The 23,031-nt window shown below is 36.4% G+C and overlaps 2 protein-coding genes across 6 annotated transcripts; both read left to right on the plus strand.

Moving 5' to 3' along the window:
- Positions 1-8,034: 8,034 nt before the first annotated feature.
- On the plus strand, positions 8,035-18,412 carry LOC147509481 (uncharacterized). 5 transcript variants are annotated; one of them, XM_086601757.1, is made up of 7 exons: positions 8,072-9,643; positions 9,800-9,879; positions 9,965-10,046; positions 13,830-14,025; positions 14,117-14,156; positions 16,909-17,002; positions 17,936-18,412. In XM_086601757.1, the coding sequence occupies exons 2-5, from the start codon at positions 9,808-9,810 to the stop codon at positions 14,154-14,156; spliced, it is 390 nt and encodes a 129-aa protein (XP_086457883.1). In that variant the 5' UTR covers positions 8,072-9,643; positions 9,800-9,807; the 3' UTR covers positions 16,909-17,002; positions 17,936-18,412. The 5 variants fall into 5 exon arrangements, 2 of the variants coding, with proteins under 2 accessions (XP_086457883.1, XP_086457885.1); XM_086601759.1 differs by having other exon boundaries at positions 8,074-9,879; positions 13,941-14,025; positions 17,936-18,400; XR_015218503.1 differs by having other exon boundaries at positions 8,076-9,863; positions 13,941-14,025; positions 17,936-18,167.
- A 2,915-nt stretch (positions 18,413-21,327) lies between these two features.
- Positions 21,328-22,242, plus strand: LOC147509482 (uncharacterized). The gene is made up of 2 exons (XM_086597828.1): positions 21,328-21,825; positions 21,919-22,242. Exons 1-2 carry the CDS (start codon positions 21,328-21,330, stop codon positions 22,240-22,242), a joined length of 822 nt encoding a protein of 273 aa, XP_086453954.1.
- The last annotated feature ends 789 nt before the right edge of the window (positions 22,243-23,031 follow it).

Raw genomic sequence — 23,031 nt, forward strand, 5'->3', positions numbered from 1 at the left:
CATAAGCGCTATGCGCCACTCGACTGATCCGAGCAAAAAAAAATAGAGGTCTGAGCAGGTGTCACAAATTGGGCGATTTGTTCCGCTTAATCGGCCGATTTCCGATAAATTGGCATAACAAAAGCGCTGCTTAATAGTTCTGCCAGTTTTGTATGTTTGTTTTTTAAATTTAAATCCACAAAAAAACCCAAAATAGAAAAACCCACGAATCCATATTAAAAGGGGGAGGGTTCATGCTAATGATAAATCATGTTTTCATGTTAGGAAGCGGGATCATGCAAAGGCCATGATATTAGTTTATTTTATGAGATAAAATTCCTGTGTCAGTGATATTTATCATTACAGTATAAATTCATTAAGTGGTATGCTGAACGAAGAAAAAAAAAATCAACAAACTAATCTTGTCCAAATATATATATTTTAAAAGTTAAGCATGGGTTTTAGCAGACCCTAACCTGTATTCATGAAAATCTTGAGTACATTTTACCTTCCTTGTCCTCTTCTATGATTATTGACAAACAATCATCAAAAGGAGGGAAAAAATACATATATTTTTGAGGTGTAGAGCTAGAAAAGAAATTACCGAGGGAGGCTAAGTGATCAGCAGCCCTATTTGTTTCTCGATAAACATGCTGAAAGGTTATTGTTGGAATTTTGTTGTTAATTCCCTTATCTCCATTGTGATGTTCAAACAGTGCCATGGTGGTTTTGTTTCCTTGTTGAGAATATGGATCGCATTTAGGGAGTCTGAGGCTATCACGAGCTTGTAATTATCGATATGACTGCCAATGAGACCATATTTTATACATTGAAGCTCTTGAAAGAGCACTGATGGGTTTCCAAAGCTTCCAGTGTATACTAGCTTGACCTCTCCATTCTTATCTCGTAAAGTACCTCCAAAGCCAGTTTTGTCTTCTGTGACTGACCTATCTGAGTTCAGTTTCAGAACATCCTCTTCGAGCCTTGTCCACATGCTGGTGATGTGAGTGCATTCCTTCATTCTTGCTGTTACTCTAATCTTCTGCAGAAAGTCTCGATTTTGCACTATATCGGGTATCTCCTTGAGTTCAGATTGCAAGTATAACCTGGTGGTGGTGATGACATTAAGGGCAACTCCATGGGCTGGCATCTGCATATGATCAAACCTCCTAGAGTTCCTCTCGATCCAAATTCCATTCACAGTTGCACATATAAAAGCTTTCATGATCTCAACATTTATGGATTTCCCATTAACTGCTCTGAAGATACTAGACCATTCTCTATTCGCATTTCTTGCATCTGTTAGTATTCCCATGAACTTCTTGATTTCATTCCACACTTGTTTGGAGTAAGAGCATTCAAAAAAGAGATGCTTTGAGTTCTCTCGACTGTTAGCGCAAAATATACATTGTGAATGAGTGAGGCCTTTTTTGTGCATTAATCTATCTTGAGTTTGAATCGAGCCTGAGAAGAGTAGCCATGTACAGAAAGAGTTTCTAGGGTGTAATTTCCCCCATACCAATGATGACCATCTTGTGAAAGAAGTCTTGCTTTCCAGTCTGTGATTCTGGATGTGACCCTTTCTATTAAGGGTTGACAGTCTTTGATGCTCAATCTTGATGATACCAGTGGAATTCCCAAGTATGAGATAGGGGGTTTGATCAATTGGACAGATAGAAGATTTGCAAGACTTGAAGCTTCAACATCATTTAGTCCTCCAACTAGCATGGTAGTTTTTGAGGGGTTCATAGAAAGTCCTATAGCTGCTGCAAAAGTATCCAAAATGTCCTTGATGGCAATGATAGACTGAGCCTCTCCTTTGCAGAAGATCATGACATCATCAGCAAAACATAAGTGCGTGAGTCTTATCTTTTTGCATTTTGGATGCAACTTGATGGAGTTCATATTCATGCCTTGAGAGAGTAAACTTCCCAAAATTTTCATAACAATCACAAACAAGTAGGGCGAGAGTGGATCTCCCTGCCGTAGACCTCATTTCCCTTGAATATATCCTTCAACATAGCCATTTATAAGCAAGGAGAAATGGGGTGTCTTGATGCATAATTCTATCCAACTTAACATTTTAGGAGGAAAGTTAAGTCTAACCAACATGTTATGGATAGTTTCCCAGCTTACCATGTCAAAAGCTTTTTGTATGTCAAGCTTTATGGTGCATCTCGGAGATAAGCGATTTCTTTCATCGCTTCTTATTAGCTCATGGGAGAGAAGTAAGTTGTCTTGTATGCTCCTTCCAGGGATGAAAGCTGTTTGATTTGATGAGACTAAATCAGAGATGACCAATTGCAATCTGTTGGTGATGACTTTTGTAATGCATCGATAGATGACAGTGCAGCATGTTATAGGTCGGAATTGTGTCACTGAGGAGGGATGTTGTTGCTTAGGTATAAGGCATAGGAATGTGGAGTTTACCCCTCTTGGCATTCTTCCTACATTGAAGACATTAGTAACAACACAAATGAAATCTTGTTCCACAATTTGCCAACAAAATTTGTAAAAGAAGGAGTTGAAGCCATCAGGTCCAGGGGCCTTTGTATCATCCATAGAGAATAAGGCCTTCTTTATCTCTTCAGGCGTAATGTCCGCATCGAGAATGTGGATTAGATCATTACTGAGATGATTTTTTACTGTGAGGTTGTTGAAAAATTCAAGGTCCACCTGTAATCTAGCATTGCTACCAATCATATCTGTATAGAAATCAATGAACACTCTGATAATTTGGGCCTGATTGGTGACTGTGTTTCCTTCCTTGTGTGTTATGGACCAAATAGCTCTTCGGTTTTTCTTTTCTTTTAAGCAGTCATGGAAGTAGGCAGTACCTTTATCACCTTGAATGAACCAGTCATGTGATGATTTTAATTTGATCTCCAGTTCTGCTGCTTTTGCAAGATCCCCATATTTATCCATTTCTTGCTAGAGTTTGATCTAGCGGGTTCAACTGTAAGAGATTCTGTATACATTGTATCTCTTCTTTGGTCGCTTCTACCCTTGTGTGGAGGCTTGAGAAATGTAGCTTTGTCCAGCTTATGAGTCTCAGCTTGAGAATTTTGAGCTTTTGGAGAAGGACGTACATGGGATTAGCATCAATTCTCATCTCCTATGTTTCCTTTAGAATCGTCATGAACTCTGGATGATAGACCCAGCCATTGAAGAATCTAAAAGGGCTGGGTCTTTTCACAAAGTTATGCCATCTGAGTATAATTGGAGTGTGGTCTGAGGTCGTATGAGAGATAAATTCAGCTTCAGTCCCTCCATGCACACTGAGCCAAGACAAGTTAACCATGCATCTGTCTATCTTTGTCATAATTCTATTCTTTCCTTCTTGTTTATTAGACCACGTGTAAAAGTGACCTATAAAAACTTGAGATCCATGAGTCCATTTGATTGGAAGCAGTCAGTGATGTGCTCTATCTCACAAGGGTGGAATGGGGCTCCTCCAATTCTTTCCTCAGCTTTCATGACATTGTTAAAATCACCCATTAAGCACCAAGGCTGTGCATTCTGGGTGAGGCATGTAATATCATTCCAAAGCTCTTTCCTGCAAGTACTGTCATTTCTTGCATAAATAATAGTAAGGTAAAAAGAGACATTTGAGTGCAAAATTACCATGACATGGATGTATTGGTCACTTGCATTAATCTTTTGAAGTTGGACTTCAAACGAATCCCAAGCAACCCATATTCTGCCATTCGGGTCATGCTCATAATTGTTAATTACTTCCCACTTTGGGCAGCAGGCTTGACTAATAGAACCAAAATTCTCATCTTTTACTTTTGTTTCTGTGAGACCGAGAATAGTCACCTTATTCTCTATCCTCATTTTGTTTACTTCTTGCATTTTATGAGAGTCATTTATGCCTCTCGTGTTCCATAAACCTATAGGACCACTCATCTTGAGTTTTTGTGCTTTTTTTTCCCTCCTGACCCCTTGGGTCTGCCTCTATCTTTTTTCTTGGAAGTATTAGGTTGTTGTTTATACTTCTTGGATCTTGTGTTTGCAAAAGGAGGATTGGATTTGCTTGCTGGCGTTTCCAATATTTTCTCGTCGGGTGTAATCTCCTAGGCTGTTGGTAATGGATACAGATGTTCTTCAAAGTATTCAGTTTCTTGTTCAGAGACATGACCTTCGAGTTCAGCTTCATCATTCCCCAATCCTTCTATATCCAAATCTGTTGTTTCCTTGTAAATTTGGAGGCAGGCTTCCTCTGTGGAAGGAATCATATCAACAATCTCTGTTGTTGGATTCAAGAGAGGTTCCCATACCGCTACAGTTAGTAGGGATGTAGCATTAGATGTCACCACAGGGACATTTCCCTGTGTACTTGGGGCATTGCTTACCACTTCACAAGCACTTAGATTGTTACTTTGTGGAGGGGGCGTTTCCACCAATATTTCTGTTACTGCTGGTTCTTCCTCAGCATTTTCTTGTGATGTTGTAGTTCCTCGTGGTCTCCATTCCGCTGCTTGATTTTGTCTTTTTAATCTGCGTCTCTGGCTTTTGGAGATTAAAGGTGCAGGGCCTGCTGGGGCATTTGCATCCTCTTGGTTTGGAACTTGGTCTTTCCCTTTCTCTGATCTTAGTTTTTTACATTCAGCAGTTAGGTGACCAACCATTTTGCAATGAGAGCAAAATTTTGGAAGTTTACCCAATTATATTTCTTGCCAAAATTCAATGCCATGTTCCACCACTTCCACTGAGATTTTATCTGGGATCGGTTCTGTCCGGTCAATATCAACCAGTACACTAGCATGATATCCATTATCCCTGTCAAGAGTGTTAGCGTCAACTCTGATTGGGCATCCAAGTCCTCTTCCCATTGACATCAATATTTCAGCTTCCCAATTCTCGAGAGGGAGTCTTGGAAATTTCACCCACACAAGGGCTGAAGTCTGGCAATGTGTGTATGTGTTGAAGTTTGGTGTCCACTTTGTAAATCTCAGAAGTTGGCCTGCTATATACCATGTTCCTCCATAGATTTTGTTATAGTCATCTTCTGTTTCAAATTTGAAATTTGTATATCCTTTTCCCAAGGTTGAAACTTTAACTTTTCCAGTTAATCCCCAATCAGTGCTGACAACCGATCTAATTTTGTCCAGAGTTAACTTCATATCAACTCGTCCCACTAAGGATAGTTTACAAGCTTTAATGCCCTTTTCAACAGATCTTATGGGTAGTTTGATGGCTGGATGGTTACCCTTTTTAGTCGGCATAGGCAAAGTGGAGATGTCCACTGGGTTCTGGACTGGTGGTCTGGCCATATCCGCATATGTGCTTCCTTGATTTTGTGTGACAGCGGCATTTCTTCTTGCACCTTGGGCTGAGGATTCAGCACCAGATGTGGATTTGTAGAAAGCTTGGTGCCAACCTGGATCTAAACCAAGTTGTGAAGGAGCCATTTGATGTAGCAAGTTTTTGTAGTTTAAAGAGAGGAGAAAATAGAGTACTCCCCGTTGAGATCTTTGGCTTGCTGGTACCCAGGCAAAGAGAGTCTTTCTTTTTTGAACTCACACTGTTAACAGTGTAGGATTTTACCAGAAAGGAAAAGCAATTTCTATCTCTCTGAACTCAGACTTGAAGATTTTACCAGAGAGATTAAGGTATATTGAGAAATCAGTTGAGAAGAGAAGCTGATGAGTTTCATTACCTGTTTCAGTAAATTTTGGAGGGAAAACAGAGATAAAAATTCTCACCTACTAAAATTTGCTATTAGTGGTAAACATTGGTGCACTGGATCAAGGATTTAGAATAACTTAAGTAACCTCCTGTCGCCCACTAAAGTTCCCTATTGTTGGAATTTTCTAAAATTGGTCTTTAGGTTATCCAAATATTTGATAATTGGAAAAATTGAGCAAAATTATCTTGTCCAACAACCTGATATTTGATACATTAAACGGTTTACGAGCTATTCACTTTGTTGTATTAAGATTATGTGGCATATGTATTATAGATTAATTAAGGCGATTAATTCTGATTAATAGGATTAATCGCTTTGAGCTCTTGCCCAACTTGCTCCCAATTAGCGCTTAAGCTGCACATGACCAAGGCCTAATATTTCGAAATCAGGTGATATTTCAAACCCTTCAAAAAACAAAATATATCGGAAATGTCAATATATCTCTTTTTGTTGATTGGTCAAAAAAATATTGTGTCAATATATCGAAAAATATCATCGATATATAGCGATATATATCAGAAATATCGGGAAAAATAATAATAAATCAATCAAACATCGGTCAAAGTCAACAAAGTCGGCGGTCAAAATCATATATATCGGATATATCGATCAATATATATTGATATATCGGAAAACCCAATATATATCGGTTTGAAATTATATCAATATATCTATTAATATCTTAATATCTCTATATCGGAGGGGACAAAAACCAAAATATATCGCCGATATATCAATATATCGGCCGATATTTTCGGCCTTGCACAGGACAAATGACGATTTAACGAAGCTAGCGAATAATGATGGATTGAGCAGAAAAGCGAATGCATTTAAGCCCTTTGAACTTGGGGCTTTAAATGGGCTATGGGCTTAATCTGAAGCACAATTTATTCTGTTTGGCCCATGACTATGTCTTGTTAGTTATAGTCCAAATCAAGGCCCAAAATATCGATATCGATGAATATATCGATGTACTTAAAAACCGATATATATCCTATTTTTTTGGTGACCAGTCCAAACTATTTAAAATATCAAAAATATCGGAAATATATTGGAAATATCATATTTATATTAAAAAATGGTCAAAAAGTCAACCGATATATATCGTAAATATCAGATATATCGATTATATCAACGATATAAAGTTTTATATCAGAAATTCCGATATATATCGGAAAAAAAAGGTTCTATATTCGATGGTTATATGTCAAAAATATCGATATCGATGTACCAAAATACCAATATATATCGATGATATTTTGGTCCTTACTCCTTAGTCCAAATAATGAATGCCGAAATGCTGAACATTTTGATTTTGTGAAGCTTTTAACGATGGTAAGTGGCATTTCCAAAATTAAGATTTATAGAACGAGACATCTCCTGGACGTGGGCTGACATGAAAGCTGAAGTTTTGTTTTTAAGCAACGAAAACTTGTACGATAAATATTTTTACTTGATGTTTAGTTTCTAGAAGAAGGGATCAAATAATTAAAGTTGTTCAATGCATGGACCAAAATATCTCCGATATATCCGATATATTGCCGATATATATTGGTATATTGGTACACCGACATCGATATTTCGATATATATCCACTGAATATAGAACCTTTTTTTCCGATATATATCGGAATTTTGGATATAAAACTTTATATCGCTGATATAATCGATATATCCGATATTTATGATATATATCGGTTGACTTTTTGACTATTTTTTTAATATAAATCCGATATTTTCAATATATTTCCAATATATTTCCGATATTATATGTCCGATATTTTCAATATTTTAAATAGTTTAGAATAGTCACCAAAATAATAGATATATCCGATATATATCGGTTTTTGGGTACACCGATATATTGATCGATATCGATATTTTGGGCCTTGGTTCAATGATCCATGCATCCTTTATCTTTTTTTTTTTGATAATCTGCGTCCATGCATCCTAGAACCACACAAAATGCATAAATTTATAGTTGATAAAAAGTATAAAACACAAAGAGCGTGAGCTAAATTGATAATACATTATTCCATAGTATGAGAATATATTCACCTTCATTGTACATCTCTAACTTTTCACTAGCCCCTGCGTGATCACCAATTGTAAAATGTAGCTTTTTATTCTCCCCATCAAAATGCTCTGATTTGTATCATTGATTGATTTGATTCATTTCATCAACTTCATGTCGATTTTCATACATTTTTCAGTGTGTCAGTAGATATTCCGAAACAGCATTTTGTTCTTTGACCAACTGGCACCCTTCACACCCAGCCCATTGAGCCCAATACGAAATCGTTAATGTGCCAACCCTATTCCAAAACTTTGGAATTTATTTCACCCAATCCCGGTTTAATTTGGACTCGTGCCCATACTTAAAAAGCCAACCTACTACACTCTTCACTCGGTCTATAAATAAGAGAGGACCAGCAAATAGCCCCAACACCCAATTTCGCATCCAATAGGGTTTTGAGTCATCCCATAATTTTGTTCATTATTTTCTTGTTACCTTTAAAATTGTTTTGTCTAGTGTCTTAAAAATCAGTTGATTTTGACTTATTAGATGTCTGATCTGATCATGCAAAACGTGACACCCCAATCTCACACTTTTTTACTAGATCTGTAAAATCCTACTTGTTTACACTAAACATTATAATCTTTTACTTGATCTGTAATTTTCGCTTGTTTTTACCAATTCTTACTAAATTCTTGAAATGTTGGCTTGGATTAAACATATGATGACAATGAGAATGTGAAAATTATTACTTGGAATGGGTGAGAGGACAGATCATTATAATTTGTGTGTACGAATGTCTTTATGTTGTACACTCCGGAAGGTCAAGTTTTTATCCATCTGGTCTGATGTTCATTATGTTTTTTTAACTTTTTCGCTTGTTTAGACTTTTAATTAATTGTTGTTGGGGATTAGATTTCTGCAACTTAGTGTCCTTATATTATTGTATTGTGATGTTTAAATTGTGTTGAACTTATGATGATAAGATAATAATCATGGACGTTATAATGAGTTGGAGTAGATGATAGTGTAGGGTGTTAGTACTTGAGTGTATGATGATCATTTGGTCTTTCTATTTATGACTCTTGTTTCTTCTTATAAAGTGTATTTATATCGGTTATTTGTTCTGTTTGAAACGGTCGATTTGTTTTGTTTTTGTGGATATGTGTTCTATGATTGTTAAATCTATTATCGGGGTGTATAAAAGTTCAATAATGAATTTCCAATTATGTCATTTTATACTATATAAAGCTGCTTTGAATATCTACTTGCGTGTTTACACTCGGTTAATTTTAACTGGACATTTGGATATATGATGAAATTTGGGTTGGGCATAATTACTCTATATGTAGATGAGAGGATAGATCATGTGGATATTATTCAGGTTATCTTTTGGACATCCAAACATGTTGTGCTTCTTTAGTATTCTGTTTTAATTTTAATGGAACATTTTATTGGTTGATGCATGTGTGTTTGCTGTTCTGATTTAATGTTGCACTCTCCAGTTTTAATGATCTTTTCGCTCATTTTATAAAATTCAAATATATTTATTTGATGTTCATTTTATTTAGTGGTTCAATGCTTCTTGTTTGCTACTCTTTTTTCTTAAGAATTGAACTATAATTATTTCCTTAAATCAGCCTGAAATTAATGTTAAAAAGGTGTAACTCTTATTCGGCCGGATAAGATTTTCAAAATGAAAGGAATTGTGTTATCTTTGTGATTTTGCGAGGGTCAAATATTTCACACCATCTTTAATAATGTTCTTCTTTGATTCTTTTCTGAACATATGATGACAACATTGATGGGCATAATTACTTTGAACTAGATGAGAGGATAGATCATTATAACTTGTGAGTGCAACAGTCTTGTTTTGTGCTAGGTGAAAGTGGTACTTTAGGAGTGCATGAGAGATTATTGGTTGTCGTACTCTATGATTTAATGTTGCATTCTCAGGTTGTAATGATCTTTCTCCCATCTTATCGAGTTCCATTCCATCTGTCTGATGTTCGTCTTGATTTGTTTATGTAGTTTCTTCAACACATTTTTTTCCCAACCATTTCCTTTCAGCTTTTATCATCGTGTACTTGGGACTAACGTTTTTTGTGCCAGTATGCTTTATGATTTCACAGCTTGAGAAACAGTTTCGTTCTTATGGAATGCTTGAATATGTCAGGTACAAGTCAGTACATGTATGACAAGTTTTTGCTTTGGCTCCTAAAAGACTTTCTGGGTTTTTTAGAATCAATCTAATGTTTCTTGAAACTCTCTTTTCAGGTACTGTCATACAGTTCAAAACATCTGTCCCGGACTGGCACTCCAGCAATATTTGCAATCACAATGTGTGGATACTTAAGAGGTAGTTGATCAATTAGATTGAAGTTTCGGTGTACAAATTTGATCTGGCATACTGCAAGAGCGATGTATTGAAGTTGAGTTTGATGTCAATAGTTTAAACATGTGGCAGTGTCTTTAATGCCATTTGTGTCGGCATCGTTCAGAGAACTGAATTTATGAGGTTTAATGCCTACAAGTACCTTATGGAAGAACATATTATGTTAAGTTTAGTGTAGTTTCCTGCTTGTTTCTTATTTATGCGGTGGTCTGCCTCCTTTTAGAGCCAATCACATACACAACTCTTAGGCTTACCCAAGAAGTTTGTGGGAATTTTATCTTCTACAGATAAAGCAGAAAGTCCTTTAGAGCATTTTTAGCAGAGCAACCAAAAAAACACCAAGCAACTTTAGGAGCAACAAAAAAAACTACGCGGTTTTGCCAAAACCGTGCTGTATAGCCAACGCAGTTTTGGCAAAACCGCGCCACTAAAGCCCAACTAACAGGCCTAAGACCACGCGGTTTTGAGAAAACCGCGTCATGTATCGCACATAAATTTTTTTCTTTTTTTTTTTTCCCAATCTTTGGTAAAACTGCGTCATATAAGCCCAATTAGAAGTCCAAGCCCACGCGGTGTTAGCAAAACCGCGTGGTTTTGGCAAAACCGTGTGAGTGATTTGATACAGCACCAAACCTGGAATCAAATATTGGTCGATTTGGTGTTTGGTTTGGTGTTTTCATCAATATGTAGTTTTCCTGAAGTTGAAAAAACACCAAATTTTGGAGAATTTGGTGTTTGAGGCTAGGTTGATATCACTGCTAAAGATGCGCTTATGAGGCAAACTTTGTACCTTTTTTATTGAATCATTTCCAGAATGTCAGAATTTGAACTTAAACTCTGCTCAGGCAGAGAAATTTCCATGCATTCAGCCTTCAGAGAGTTCTGCACCGTAGCTCTCCTATATACTGCTCCAATTAGCTCACTGCTTGTCCCTCTACCAATGTTGCTGTTTCATCAAAATAATTCTTAGGCCAATCTTCTCTTGCTCAGCTTTCTCATGATCCATCCATTCTCTCTCAATGCCAACCCTGATCCAAACCCGAAGGCTCTTGACCATTCACATCTCAGAAACAAATAGTCTTCAGTCTCAAGCTCTTTCTGACGGTTGATGAAAAGATACATTTCAGTGGAACTTCAGTGTTAGGAACACCCTAACAATAGATAAAGCTTCCAGTTGAATAACTGTGTACCTGCATTCACCTTCAGTTTCCAAATGCTTCGAATAGTTTTATAGTTAGTTCTTGAACTGTCCCCTCTATGTAGTTCACCAGACAAGAATGTATACACTGACGTACCAGATAATTTTCCTTGTACACCCCACACCATTTAATCTTATCATTTGATTCAATCAACAACATTACATTCCATGGAGCTAAGGGCATCTCCAATGGAGGGTGTAAACAGTATAGTGTAAAGTTTACACTCCTAAATATCAAAAAAAATTTCCAATAGATATGGTATACCGTAGATAATAGAGTATTAGTTGATAGAGGAGGTGGGGAGTTGTCCATCTCACTATCAGTTGATAAATAGGTTAGGCGACATTTTAATCAACGTCCGAACAAAAAAAAAAAAAAAAATTGGATGTCACACTTTAAGTAATATCTTTTTCTAATTCTAAAGTAATTTTTTAATCTCGAACGTCATTTTAAGTGACGTCCTAGTTTAAATTAAAGAAAGGACGTCCGAGTTTAAAATCTTTTTTTTTTTACATTCATTGGAGAATATAGAGTGTGGATATTTATAGGCTATACAATAGTATATAATTAGAGGTGTAAAATCCTAATGGCACCTACATAAAGCCTAGGTAGAGGTGCAATTTTATACCCCCATTGGAGATGTCCTAATAAATAAAAGTCCAAACGCCTACTCTTAATCCTTGTAATGGTTCAATAAATTTGAAATAGTTTGCTTCGTAATGAAATTGAAATATTGGCTTATGCAGCGTGGGATTGGTGATTTTAACCAAGTTGTATGGGCAACCAAAATTTTCGTTAAAATTATTAGTTCTGATGGATGCCAAAAAGCTGTGGTTGGGTATTGGACATTTATGTAATTGGCAGTGTAATAGATGAATTTCCAGCCATTACACACGAATCTACCCATTATGTTTTCACAATGTGATTGTGGCTGAAGGCCTGCTGAAATTCTTTGGGGTCTATATTGGGCGCCACTAAAATTAGATTGGGCAGCCTTCAGCCCAAGCCCAAACAAAAGCCCAAACAAAAGCCCATTACACCCCCACTAAATTGAACAGGAAAACCTATTCTAATCGGTCATCTCTCTCACGCAAACCTTTCGAAACCCTAACGAAAAAACTCCAAATTCAAGTTTCAATTCGAGTGCAAACCTTCGAGTTGAATTACCACAAATCAAAAATCTAATTAAAACCATTCGAGTTTGTCCAACAATTTGAGTTTCTCACCGTTAAAAAACCTCAAATTCGAGTGCAAACCTTCGAGTGCCCGATTGAATTACCACAAATCAAAAATCTAATTAAAACCATTCGAGTTTGTCCAACAATTCGAGTTTCTCACCGTTTTAATTCCTGTTTGGACAAACCAATCACCACATTCGAGTTTTAGCAAAATTGAAAGTTGAGAGAGCGGTGAAAGCTTGAAATTTCGCCATTGAAGCAAAAAATACAATTCAATATCTTGCATTCATTTCTAATTTGAAGGTAAGAACTTTTGCTTGCTTTGTCCCTTTTGATTTTTGTATCTGTTTATTTGTTGAATTTCGTTGAGCTTGGTGTTTATTTGTTGCATTTCGTTGTTGTTAAATTTGTTGTTGTTAAATTTTGTTGTTGTTCAAAAGAGTTAGGGAGGAGTTTTTTAGTGGAGGTGGAGAGATGGAGTTTGTTTGTTTAGGTGGGTTTAGGAATGTTAGAGGTGTGTATGACTAGAATGGGTTGAAGTTGGAGTTGGACGAAACGCAATATGATTTCAGTATTAGTTATGAGATTAAATGTGAGAGTGATGATCCTGAAAATGTTAAGATAGTACTCACTACACCAGATTTGCTGAAATAGGACGAACTATCGAGACATTATTCCTTGTCTTAAATTTAAAACGGGCTTTTGAGTCCCAAAAATGAAAAAACCCGTCGCAAGGCTTTAGCTCGAATAATAAACGACTTATTCTTTTGTCCTAAATTTAGGACGGGCAAAAGTATCTCTAATCTTCTTTGATGTAAATTAAGCCATTCAATTGAACCCTATTTGCCTTCTAAAATCAAAACTAACATTTTGCCTTCTTCAATTCGGTCCTAGCTCCAGAAACCCTTGTCTTGCGCTTCTTCTTCCTCGAACTCACTCCACTTTTTCTTTTATTCTCTTCACTTCCTACTGTTAGATACAGATTTTTTTCCTTCTTGTTTGCACGACTTCATTGAGGCATCTTTCACTTACTTTGGATTAAAGAGATCGAAGGTCGTCAGGTTTCTCTCCATCACCCTCTTTTCTCTTTGCTTAAGCATGCCTTTTTATGTTAATTCAATTTCGTTTTTTGGTTTAATTAAAGTGGGGGTTTTCAATTTTCTAGGTTTTTAAAATTGGGGATTTCAACATCACCGATTGTAAGCTAGTTATTTTATTGGGAAACCACTGGTTTGATTAGATGTTAATCCTTGATATTGAAACAAAGGATGGTAGGGCGATGTTGTAAAGTTTTAAGACATTTGAATGTTTGATTTATGTGTGAACTTGTAGTGGGTAAGTGATAAACTGTAAAAATGTGATACTCGCAGGGATGGTGTCACAGATGATCTTTTCGCAACCCAACTGCCCAATTGATTCCATCTTGTTCATACTTCATCATGATCCTTCGAATTCTGACGAGGGTTCTGTGACATTTGTAGATATTGCGGAGTATAGAGTTGATGACAATGATGTCGAGTTTTTCAGTTCCCGTATGCCCCCTAAGGGGAGCTCTGGTCATGGCAGGTTAGTAGTGTTTTGATGGTTAAATATATACTCATTTTCTCATCGTGTTCATGTAGTTAATATATTTTGTGTATTTGTTTGCTTATGGCAGTAGTCGGAGGCGTCGTTCGTTCTTCTTCTACGACCATTAGGTATCTGATTACCATATGTATTTAGTTATCTTTCATGAGGCTTGTTTAATTGTGCCTTAATGTCTGTTCTGGTCTTATGTTCAAATTTTGAAATTGTAGTTCTCATTTTATCCGACGATACATTTGCATTGGTACTTTAAGTTTCAATTTAGACTATAGAGTACCAATTTTTGTTCGTTTTAATCGATGCTACATTTTTTATCTTGATAGGCCTCATAATAATCATTGTTGGAGTTGTTGTCTACCTTAGATTTGATAATTCATAATATCTTATAAACACTTGATTGCCTTGCTAGAGGTGTGAACACCTGTATACCAAATAGGATAACTTAGACTTGCCTTACCTTGATTGCCTTGCCTTGATTTTGACTAGACTTGATTTAGGTGAGTTGATTCTCATGTTTTCTCTGCTAAAATTGATTTGGGTTTGATATGTTTCTAAAACTTAGAAACTTGGGTTTGTAAAGTTTGAAATTATGACAAATAGTATAACTTAGTTTTGTTTGCCTTTCCTTTTTGTGGTCTATTGTGCTGATTTGTGGTCTATTATATGAAGCACCTGATGACAAAAGATAAATAAAGAATATTCCCTCCCTTAAAACCCTCTCTTTCAGTCATTGTTTCAGACCAAAACCATCCCCAACAAACTCCCCAACACCACCATCATCAGGCCACATTTTAAACCAGAAACACCGCTAGTCTGGTTTAATTGTAGGACCACTAGAGAATTCGATGGAGAAGGTCTTTGGAGAGATAGCTCCCAAGGACTTAGTTCTTGGCATAATGACCACAACAATAATCTTCGGCCTTTCTCACAATGTCCCTTTGCTCCATCGATAAAGTAGTATGGCCATGGCTTCTCAAGTTTCACCATAGTGTTCCCATCATTGTATTGAGCAATGGGGCTTGATACATTGCGGTTGGCGTAATCACTTTTGTTACTTGAAACACTGAATCATTCTTTGAGTCATACTTCCAAACCGTAAAAGCAGAGAAAAGCATAAGTATTAGAGAAAGAAAGAACAATATGAAAGCATATCTCAAGAAATGAGTAGGAGATAATAAAGTGGGATTTGAAGATAGTTGTTAGCTAGTACCGATGGTGTCGCCAATATTAAAAGCGAGATGCTTTAGACCATTCGTTCGGTGACTCGATGGAGAGGATGGGATCTTCCATGAATCTGTTTTGCCTCCAACTAAAACTCCCTAGCTTACGAGAAGCTAAACAAGAAAAGAAACACAAACACTAATGAAGAAACTAGAGTTCTTGTGGATGCCATTGAGAATGTTTCTTTGAAAGAACTTCAGTTAGCTTGTTTAATTGCTTCACGAGAGAAAAAAGACTAGAGTTTGAGAGTTGAGTGAGTGATGTTTGAGGTCTTTGTCCTCAATTTAAAGAGTTGAAATGAAGAAAACTAAACTGTTGGATTGGGTTTCAGATTTTACCATTTGGCAATTAGCCTTTGCATGCAATTTTGTTGGTACTTTCGAAAATTGAAACGGTCAAAGTTGAAAAAGTAAATCTAAATAAAGTAGAAAAATATGGCCGGTTGAAATTTTATGACGAAATACCCATTCTTTTGCGGTCCACTTAAACCGACGAAAGTAGTCGAGTACTATCTATCGTGCTAATGAGTTCAAGCCCATGCAATGGAAATTGGGCCTCCCCTTCCTAATCTTTTGCTCGAAGACTTTGTTGGTTGGCGCAGCGCACTTACGAATTCATCATCAAAGCGAGGAAAATAAAACCAACACTTCAAGGCATTTGATTTGCAATGGTTGCATTTTTATGGACACATATGGCACGATGCGGTGCATTTTGAATTGGTGGATTGAGAGGCTCGTGAGCCTTAGCGAGTTTAAGGTCGATATATGATTTAAGTATAACCCAGCGGGAAGTTAAGTAGTCTTCATCTTGAATAGTTTATGTTGTGCATATCCCCATAGAGCAAGGCCTTGTGGTCTTTAATTAACGTGCACTCAATTTTGTTTGAGGTATCCTCGGTCGAAGAAGTGTGGCAAATATATTATACCTGAATATTTTTATATTGGCGGATACATGTCCTTGTGTCTAGGGAATTTTGGGAGGCGATTGAGAAAAATATTTTTGTCGGGATCCGCTTTTGGAGAGTTGATCTTTGCCAAGGTTAAAATCATCTGTGATTCTGCACTTACTATCTCTGATCATTCAATTTTCTCCCATGGTAAATGCCAAACTTCATTCACTTTTGGACATTTAAGAAGTTTCATACTTACTTTGCCCTTGCAACCTCAGTTTCATGTTAATCTTGGGATTGCGCTCAAAACGGACTGTATGGTTTTAAGTGCTTGTGAGCATTACAGAGAGGCTGAAATACTTTGTCCTACATATTTTAGAGCTTTGAAGCTTTTGGGCAGTGCTCTTTTTGGTGTAGGAGAGTATAGGGCGTGAAGGTGAAGCTGTGAATGATAAGTGCATGTTCTTTAGTTTGCATTCGAAAAATAACTTCGAGAATGACCCTTGGCTTTTTCCATGATCCATTTTGCTACAAAAACTTATCTTCCTTTGTGATAATAGTGTGCACTCCTTTTACTGTTTGTAGGAACCGTCAGTCTAGGTGCTGTTATAATTTATTTTTTGTATTTTTAGATGAAATGAATGATCTAATATAGTTACTTTAATTTCATATTGTGCTACCCTATATTCTTTAGTGGCTTATGCATTGAACACTTGGGAAAGTAATTCGTTGACAAGGGCTTCATGCTTTTCTAGTGTTTTGTGTTTGTGGTGGAACTTGAAGATTGGACTGACAATGCAAAGTGTGGCACTCATCGTTGGAAGTACCTGGCTTGTTGTTTGATACAAGGTTAGTGACTATGTTATCTGTTATGTTTTTAAGAAGTGTCATTTGGTTTCTTACTAGTACATGCCATCATTTTTTTTTTTTTTTTATCTTTGAGAAGTAAATCAAGAAAGGATTGAAGTTTAATGAGAATATTATCTTTAAGAGACTTGATTGGAATAAGAAAAAATTCAAGTGAGAAGTATACAAGTAAGTTTTATATTATTTTTAGATTGTAGTGTTTATACCTCCAGGTAGGTATCATAGTTATACTATGGATAATAAAGGGGGAGGTTCAATTACATGAGGAAGAGTAGTATTCAATGGTTTCCATTAGTGTGTGTAGTGTAGTAGCTTTCCAATATTTGTCTTGAATTATAATTGAGGTGCCATAATTGAATTACTTGCTGGCTTGAGCTTTGAATATATTCCACTGATCCACTCCATTAAATAGTTAAGTAAGATATCTTTGAATGAAACAAACAATGGGAGGAAAAGTACATAACGTACCTAGACTACTCTCCATATTTCCCACTTTTCTTTTGAATTCAATATTATTGTTGGTTGTGATGATTTAATTTTTCTGATCTTTAATTTTAGTTGTGAACCTTTTATTTCAATGAAGTATTTTAGCTTGTTAGCATTTTAATCGTTTGAAGTTGAATTTGTTTGTTGGTTTTTGAATAAGGGTTGTCCACTCATCTTCTTTTTCTTGGACTTTCTATTATGGCCGGAGAGAATGAATTAAGGTTATCACCAAGTTGGATATTACAACATGGTTTAGTTAATCCTAAATTGATGGACTTGATTTCTAGATGGGTCGGTTTGTAGTTTAGAGTAGTATAATGGATAGCAAAAGGGTTGAGGAACCTTTACATCATTTTTTATTGCATGGATATGTACCTTTTTATGGTGAAATAGCCCTCACTAAGTTGAAATATATTACTTCGTTTTCAGGTTGATTATGTAGCAATGTATATAAAGATTGTTGCCCATGCTACACACCAAACTATCTAGTAAGCCATGTATTTTCAGCCATGTACCTACACAACCACTCAGAGTAGATGGACTGATTGTTTTAACTGATCCAAGTAAGTCATCTTTTCTTGTATTTCGGTATAACTAAGGTTATACATTTTTTTTTACATAGTAACTTATTGATGTTGACGGGATTCTAACCCTATGCCTCTGGTATCATATAAGCCAAAGGATTTACTGAAGTTAGGTTTATTAAAGGGCTAGTCTATTTATTATTTTATAAGGTTATAATGCATGTTAAAGTGTATGCAGCTATGTGTGTATTGTATTGACAGGAAGAAGACTGTTTTACTTCATACTTAGAATTGTCTAAAGAATAAACTATATTCTAGCTTTTTGCGTCTTCAAATCTGATGAACTCATGTATTGCTCCCTTAGATAACAATTTTTGTTTATTATATATGTCCTAGTTTTAGATTCTAAAATCAAGTTATATTTTGTTAAAAAAACTTTTGTCGGTGCAGGCTCCTTATGTTCTGAATAATGGGCTTATCGAGAATATGCATGGTGCAAGTGATGGAAAACTAAAGCCTATAGTTTGTTATAAAGTTTAGTTAATAGTTTTTTTATTTTAATTCATTTGTTCATTTAAATTATTTATTGAAAGAACCACTTAGCAAATAATACTACTTATGCAATGGAGTTACCATGTGATTTTTAAATGTATATTCATAGTTATCTAGCAGTTGAATTAGCCACTCTAGCAGTTGCAGGTCATTTGGCTTGCATATTTTTTTTTTAAATATTTTTTTTAAACAACGACGGCTAAGGCTGTCTTTTGTCTTTGCGACGACCTTGTGACGGGTATTTTAGTCGTCTTCTAATTCCATTTACGACGGAATTTCCCGTCGCAAATATTAACGACAGGGCAATTAACGACGGGAACCTGGGACACTAAAACCCATCGCAAATCAGAAAAAACGACAGACTTGACCGTCGCAAATCACAAATTCTGGTGTAGTGACTTGAGAAGTTTTTAAATGAAAATGGCGTGGAGTATTCGTATTCTAAGGTTTTGAAGTTTATCTGAGGATTGTAGTAGATATGGAAGTGAGAATGTTAATGATAACATTCTAGTTAAAGCTGTGTCTGTATATGGTGATGCTCGTATTCATATCGAGAAGGAGCAAGAAGACTTGAATAGGTTGTTATCTTCGCAGGTCAGATATGAGTATAATGTTGCTTTCGGTTTAGTATATGTTTTATGGAGGAGAATCTTACAATGAATTGGTAGACTAGAACTTCCTTAGCCTCCAATAAGAGACTCTAGAATTCTATGGTATGTTTCAAATTTTAGTTACATAGGAGAGATCAATATGATAAGGTGCCCTTTAAACATCATTCCCAGTACTATTGGATATTGGTGTATTGATTTGAGAGATAACAGATGTCACAAGGAAACTCTTTAAAGTTGGTACCTAATAAGTGGTTAGACCTAAAATGAACAAAGTTGCATAAAAGACGAGAGATAACTAGAAGTGTTGGTGCTTTGAACTCAAAAGAAAATATATTGTGATGTGATAGAGCATGGCGTGTATGATGCTCACAAAAGCTGCTATATTTTGTGATATGATAGAGAAGAAGAGAAGGCATTGAGCATAGTGATAAGATTTAGGGGAAATAGTGAAAACGGCTTCATAGGTACTACACTCTCCAAGGCACATATCACAATCTTACCCGACTTGCCCTATAAACGCTCTTAAGTTAGGAGCTTGTGTTGATGTTCTTGGAGGATTGATTCACATTGGTTTAGGGGATCCAGTTGAGAACGTTTGCTGTCTAGTTCTTGGAGGATTGTTAGAACTTGAAGCAGCTGTCTATCTTTGCACCACACTAAGGCTTAAGCTTCTCAACCTTAATATCTTCATTCCCCTTGCTCTTCAAGCTCTTATTACTTGTGGGAAGACCCCTCCACCTGGCTTCATTTGTCCTCCTCTTACATGATTGTTTAAAGAACAACAAAAGAGCTCGTTTGTTAGTCTTTTTATTCCTGTGTGTTGGTAACTAGCAGCACGTAGTTTTCCTTTTCTTTTGTAAGTGTATCATGACTGTTATGTCCTCAATAATAAGTGTCATTGTGACATGTGAAGTTGAGTATAATTTGAAAAAAGAAACTTGGTCGGGTTATTGTTGTCACATATTGTTAAGTATACTTTTCAAGTACCCTTATGTTTCCAATTCTCTTTTCATGTAAATAAGTTCTAAATAGAATGTCTGCACTCTGCAGCCCTTGATTGAGCTAAATGCTCTACTAAGAAATCGAATCCACAATCTCAGTTTACATACACTGTCAGTTTACTTTAAATTGAGTTATTCCAAGGTAAAAAAACAAAACAAAAGCCCAAAAGGAGAAGAATAAAAAAAAAATGTGGGGTTGGCTTGGTTTGGTTACTCACCACTCTACAGTGGTTCAAACATTTGTTTTTGGACGAAACGAGGTATTTTCTGAGCACCCTTTTGTTAATGAAAGGAGGGGCACAATGTAGTTGTGTACATTGACATGAAAGAAGTAGAGTAGAGAAACGACAAACAGGTTGGAGCCAGGCAGTATAGTTTTTTTTATTTCTCTATTTTATTAGAGTTCTTAATAAACAGAACAAGAACCATCTTATTTCTTACTTCTAGTTTTTGTTTAAAGGAGGACACTCTTTGTGGTCCGTAGAAATGTCGCCGACAGCATGGTAAATGGAGTATCTAATGTTTTTATGTAATGAAGAAGGTGAACCGTTTACATTGATGAGGATGATATATGTTTACCTCCATTTTCTATAGATTTTGATTTTTGTTATATGGTTATACACATTTCTTTTGTTGCATCTTCTTGTGAACCTTTTTTTATGTTTTTTGTTCTATGTTGAGTTGAAATGTGATTTGTTTAGATAAACTTAGAAAGATTGGAGCTTGGTTTGTGTTAATTTAGTAATACCCGGTGATGGTCGAGTCAGTTTACTTTAAGTTGAGTTAATTTGCTATGTCTAAGCAGTGTTTCTAATCAATGTTACAAATGATGGCATAGATTTCAAGAGTGTCAATTTGAGATAGATGATGATCATAACAAAGGAATAAAAGAGAGAGAAAAAAAAGTTTTAAGTTGAGTATTGTTAAAATCTTGTTATTTCTCTGCCATTGGATATCCAAAATAATTTTTTATGCCTCATTCTATTTCTTCATATATACTTGGAGTTATCATAGCAAGCTTATAAGTATATTAGTTTTACAACTGGGATGATCTCCCTTTTCTAGTGTTTTTCTTTGTACATTGTTTCTTTAAATATGGTTTACTAATACTTGTTTTATTTTTCTTTGTAGCGATGGGTCCTCGATCAAAGAATGTGAAGAATATAGCAAAAACTACATTCAAGGGTGTGAAAAAATTGTTTGGTGGCGGTTCCTCTAGTGGTGACGCAGTTGGAAGAAAGAGACAAAGAGCAGAGGGCTTAATGGCATCAGTGCGTAGGGGGGACCATTTGGAAAAAGAGGTTCCTGAAGTTGATTTATCGAGTGAAGATAGTGATAACAATGTAGGTTTAGATGTAAATATGGACAAAGAGAAAAGTATAGTGGAAGAGGAGAGTGAGGAGGATGATGAGGAGGGGGATGAGCAGGAGGATGAGCAGGATGATAATGTGGAAGAATATGAGGTAGAAGACGTACCACCAGTGGAAGAAGCACCTCCGGTATTGGATTTCGTAATAAAATCCAATGATGATTTGGAGTTTCAAAGAGGTGTGTATGGGGGTGGCCCGTATGAGTCAGAGTTGTTGTATGACTATACGGTGCATGCCGTTCGCAATATTTGGGAGAGAAGGGTAATATTTTGTTTTTCTTGGGTACTTTGATTTTCTTTTACAAAATCTTTTGTTTCTGCTCATATATATCTAATGCGTGCTCGGTTGTTTCAGGAGGATCGCGGAGCATTGAAGTGTGTTCTGCACTTAGCGAAGTTATCCCAATGGGATTTCAAGAATGAATGTGAAAGGTCTCCGAGATTTGCCCAACAGTTGAGAAGGACTGGGTTGTTTGATCTCGTGGAAGGTTATCATGAGCATATGGATCCACCATTGATCTCTGCGTTTGTGGAGAGATGGCATCCGGAGACCAACACCTTCCATATGCCAGTTGGGGAGATGACTGTGACTTTGGACGATGTTGTCCAAATCTGTCAAGGCCAAATTCTAACTTTCAGCAATATCATATCGAGCTCTAAGCCATTGGTGCATTACTAGAGGAACCGGACAATCTTCAATAAGTTCAACATTGACAAAATGATTTCCACCAACATGTGCACTACCCAACACTTGGGTCACTCTCTCAGGATTTGCTTGGGTTCTCAGCGGCATGAGAAGGAAGCACTGACGAGCTCCTAAATGCAGGAGGACAACATTAAATCTTGAAGCAAATAAATATCCAGCAAAGGGCATGCTCATCCACTTATTTAAGGGTGTGTAACCTTCTTCATGTAGGATTTCCTTCATCGCATAAAAAACCTCACTTTGATTGTACAAAGTACAATAAAGGGGGAGGTTGTCAGTAAGCTCTTCGTACAACTCCCTTCTTATCTGTGGCCATTCTTCTTGACTTTTTCCTAATGCAATGCAGAAAGCTCTATAACCGCAGTTGCCATCACCAACAGGGTCATGGACTATAACAATGTATTTATGCATTTCTTCAGGAATATCCAACCCATAATCCTTAGGACCCCTCGTCTTTCCAAAGTCTAACCCATCTCTCACATTTCATGGTGTGGTTGTTTTTTGTGTTTTTAGAGAAGGCTTATTTCTTGGTGTGGTTGTTTTTGGTGTTTTTGGAGAAGGCTTATTTGTTGGTGTGGTGTGGGTGTTTTGGGTTGGTATTTTTAGAGAAGACTTCTTTCTTGATGTGGTGTGGGTGTTTTGGGTGGGCGTAGTGTTTGGTTGTGACGAGAGCCACTCCTAATGGTCACGTTGAGAATGTTCAAAATGAGATGGATCTCGCTTTGAAGAGTTCTCATCTCCAGTTGGAAGCTTTCTGCTGTA

The sequence above is a fragment of the Coptis chinensis genome, chromosome 3, assembly GCF_015680905.1.
Source record: "Coptis chinensis isolate HL-2020 chromosome 3, ASM1568090v1, whole genome shotgun sequence".
Lineage (NCBI taxonomy): Eukaryota > Viridiplantae > Streptophyta > Magnoliopsida > Ranunculales > Ranunculaceae > Coptis > Coptis chinensis.

What these genes read in the sequence shown, in the direction of transcription:
- LOC147509482 (XM_086597828.1), top strand. Translation starts at nt 21,328, where the DNA reads ATGGGTCCTCGATCAAAGAATGTGAAGAATATAGCAAAAACTACATTC. An exon ending in GCAATATTTGGGAGAGAAGG is followed by an intron (nt 21,826 to 21,918) that starts GTAATATTTTGT and finishes CGGTTGTTTCAG; the next exon opens with GAGGATCGCGGAGCATTGAA.
- LOC147509481 (XM_086601757.1), top strand. Translation starts at nt 9,808, where the DNA reads ATGATTTCACAGCTTGAGAAACAGTTTCGTTCTTATGGAATGCTTGAA. An exon ending in TCAGGTACAAGTCAGTACAT is followed by an intron (nt 9,880 to 9,964) that starts GTATGACAAGTT and finishes CTCTCTTTTCAG; the next exon opens with GTACTGTCATACAGTTCAAA. An exon ending in GGGAGCTCTGGTCATGGCAG is followed by an intron (nt 14,026 to 14,116) that starts GTTAGTAGTGTT and finishes TGCTTATGGCAG; the next exon opens with TAGTCGGAGGCGTCGTTCGT.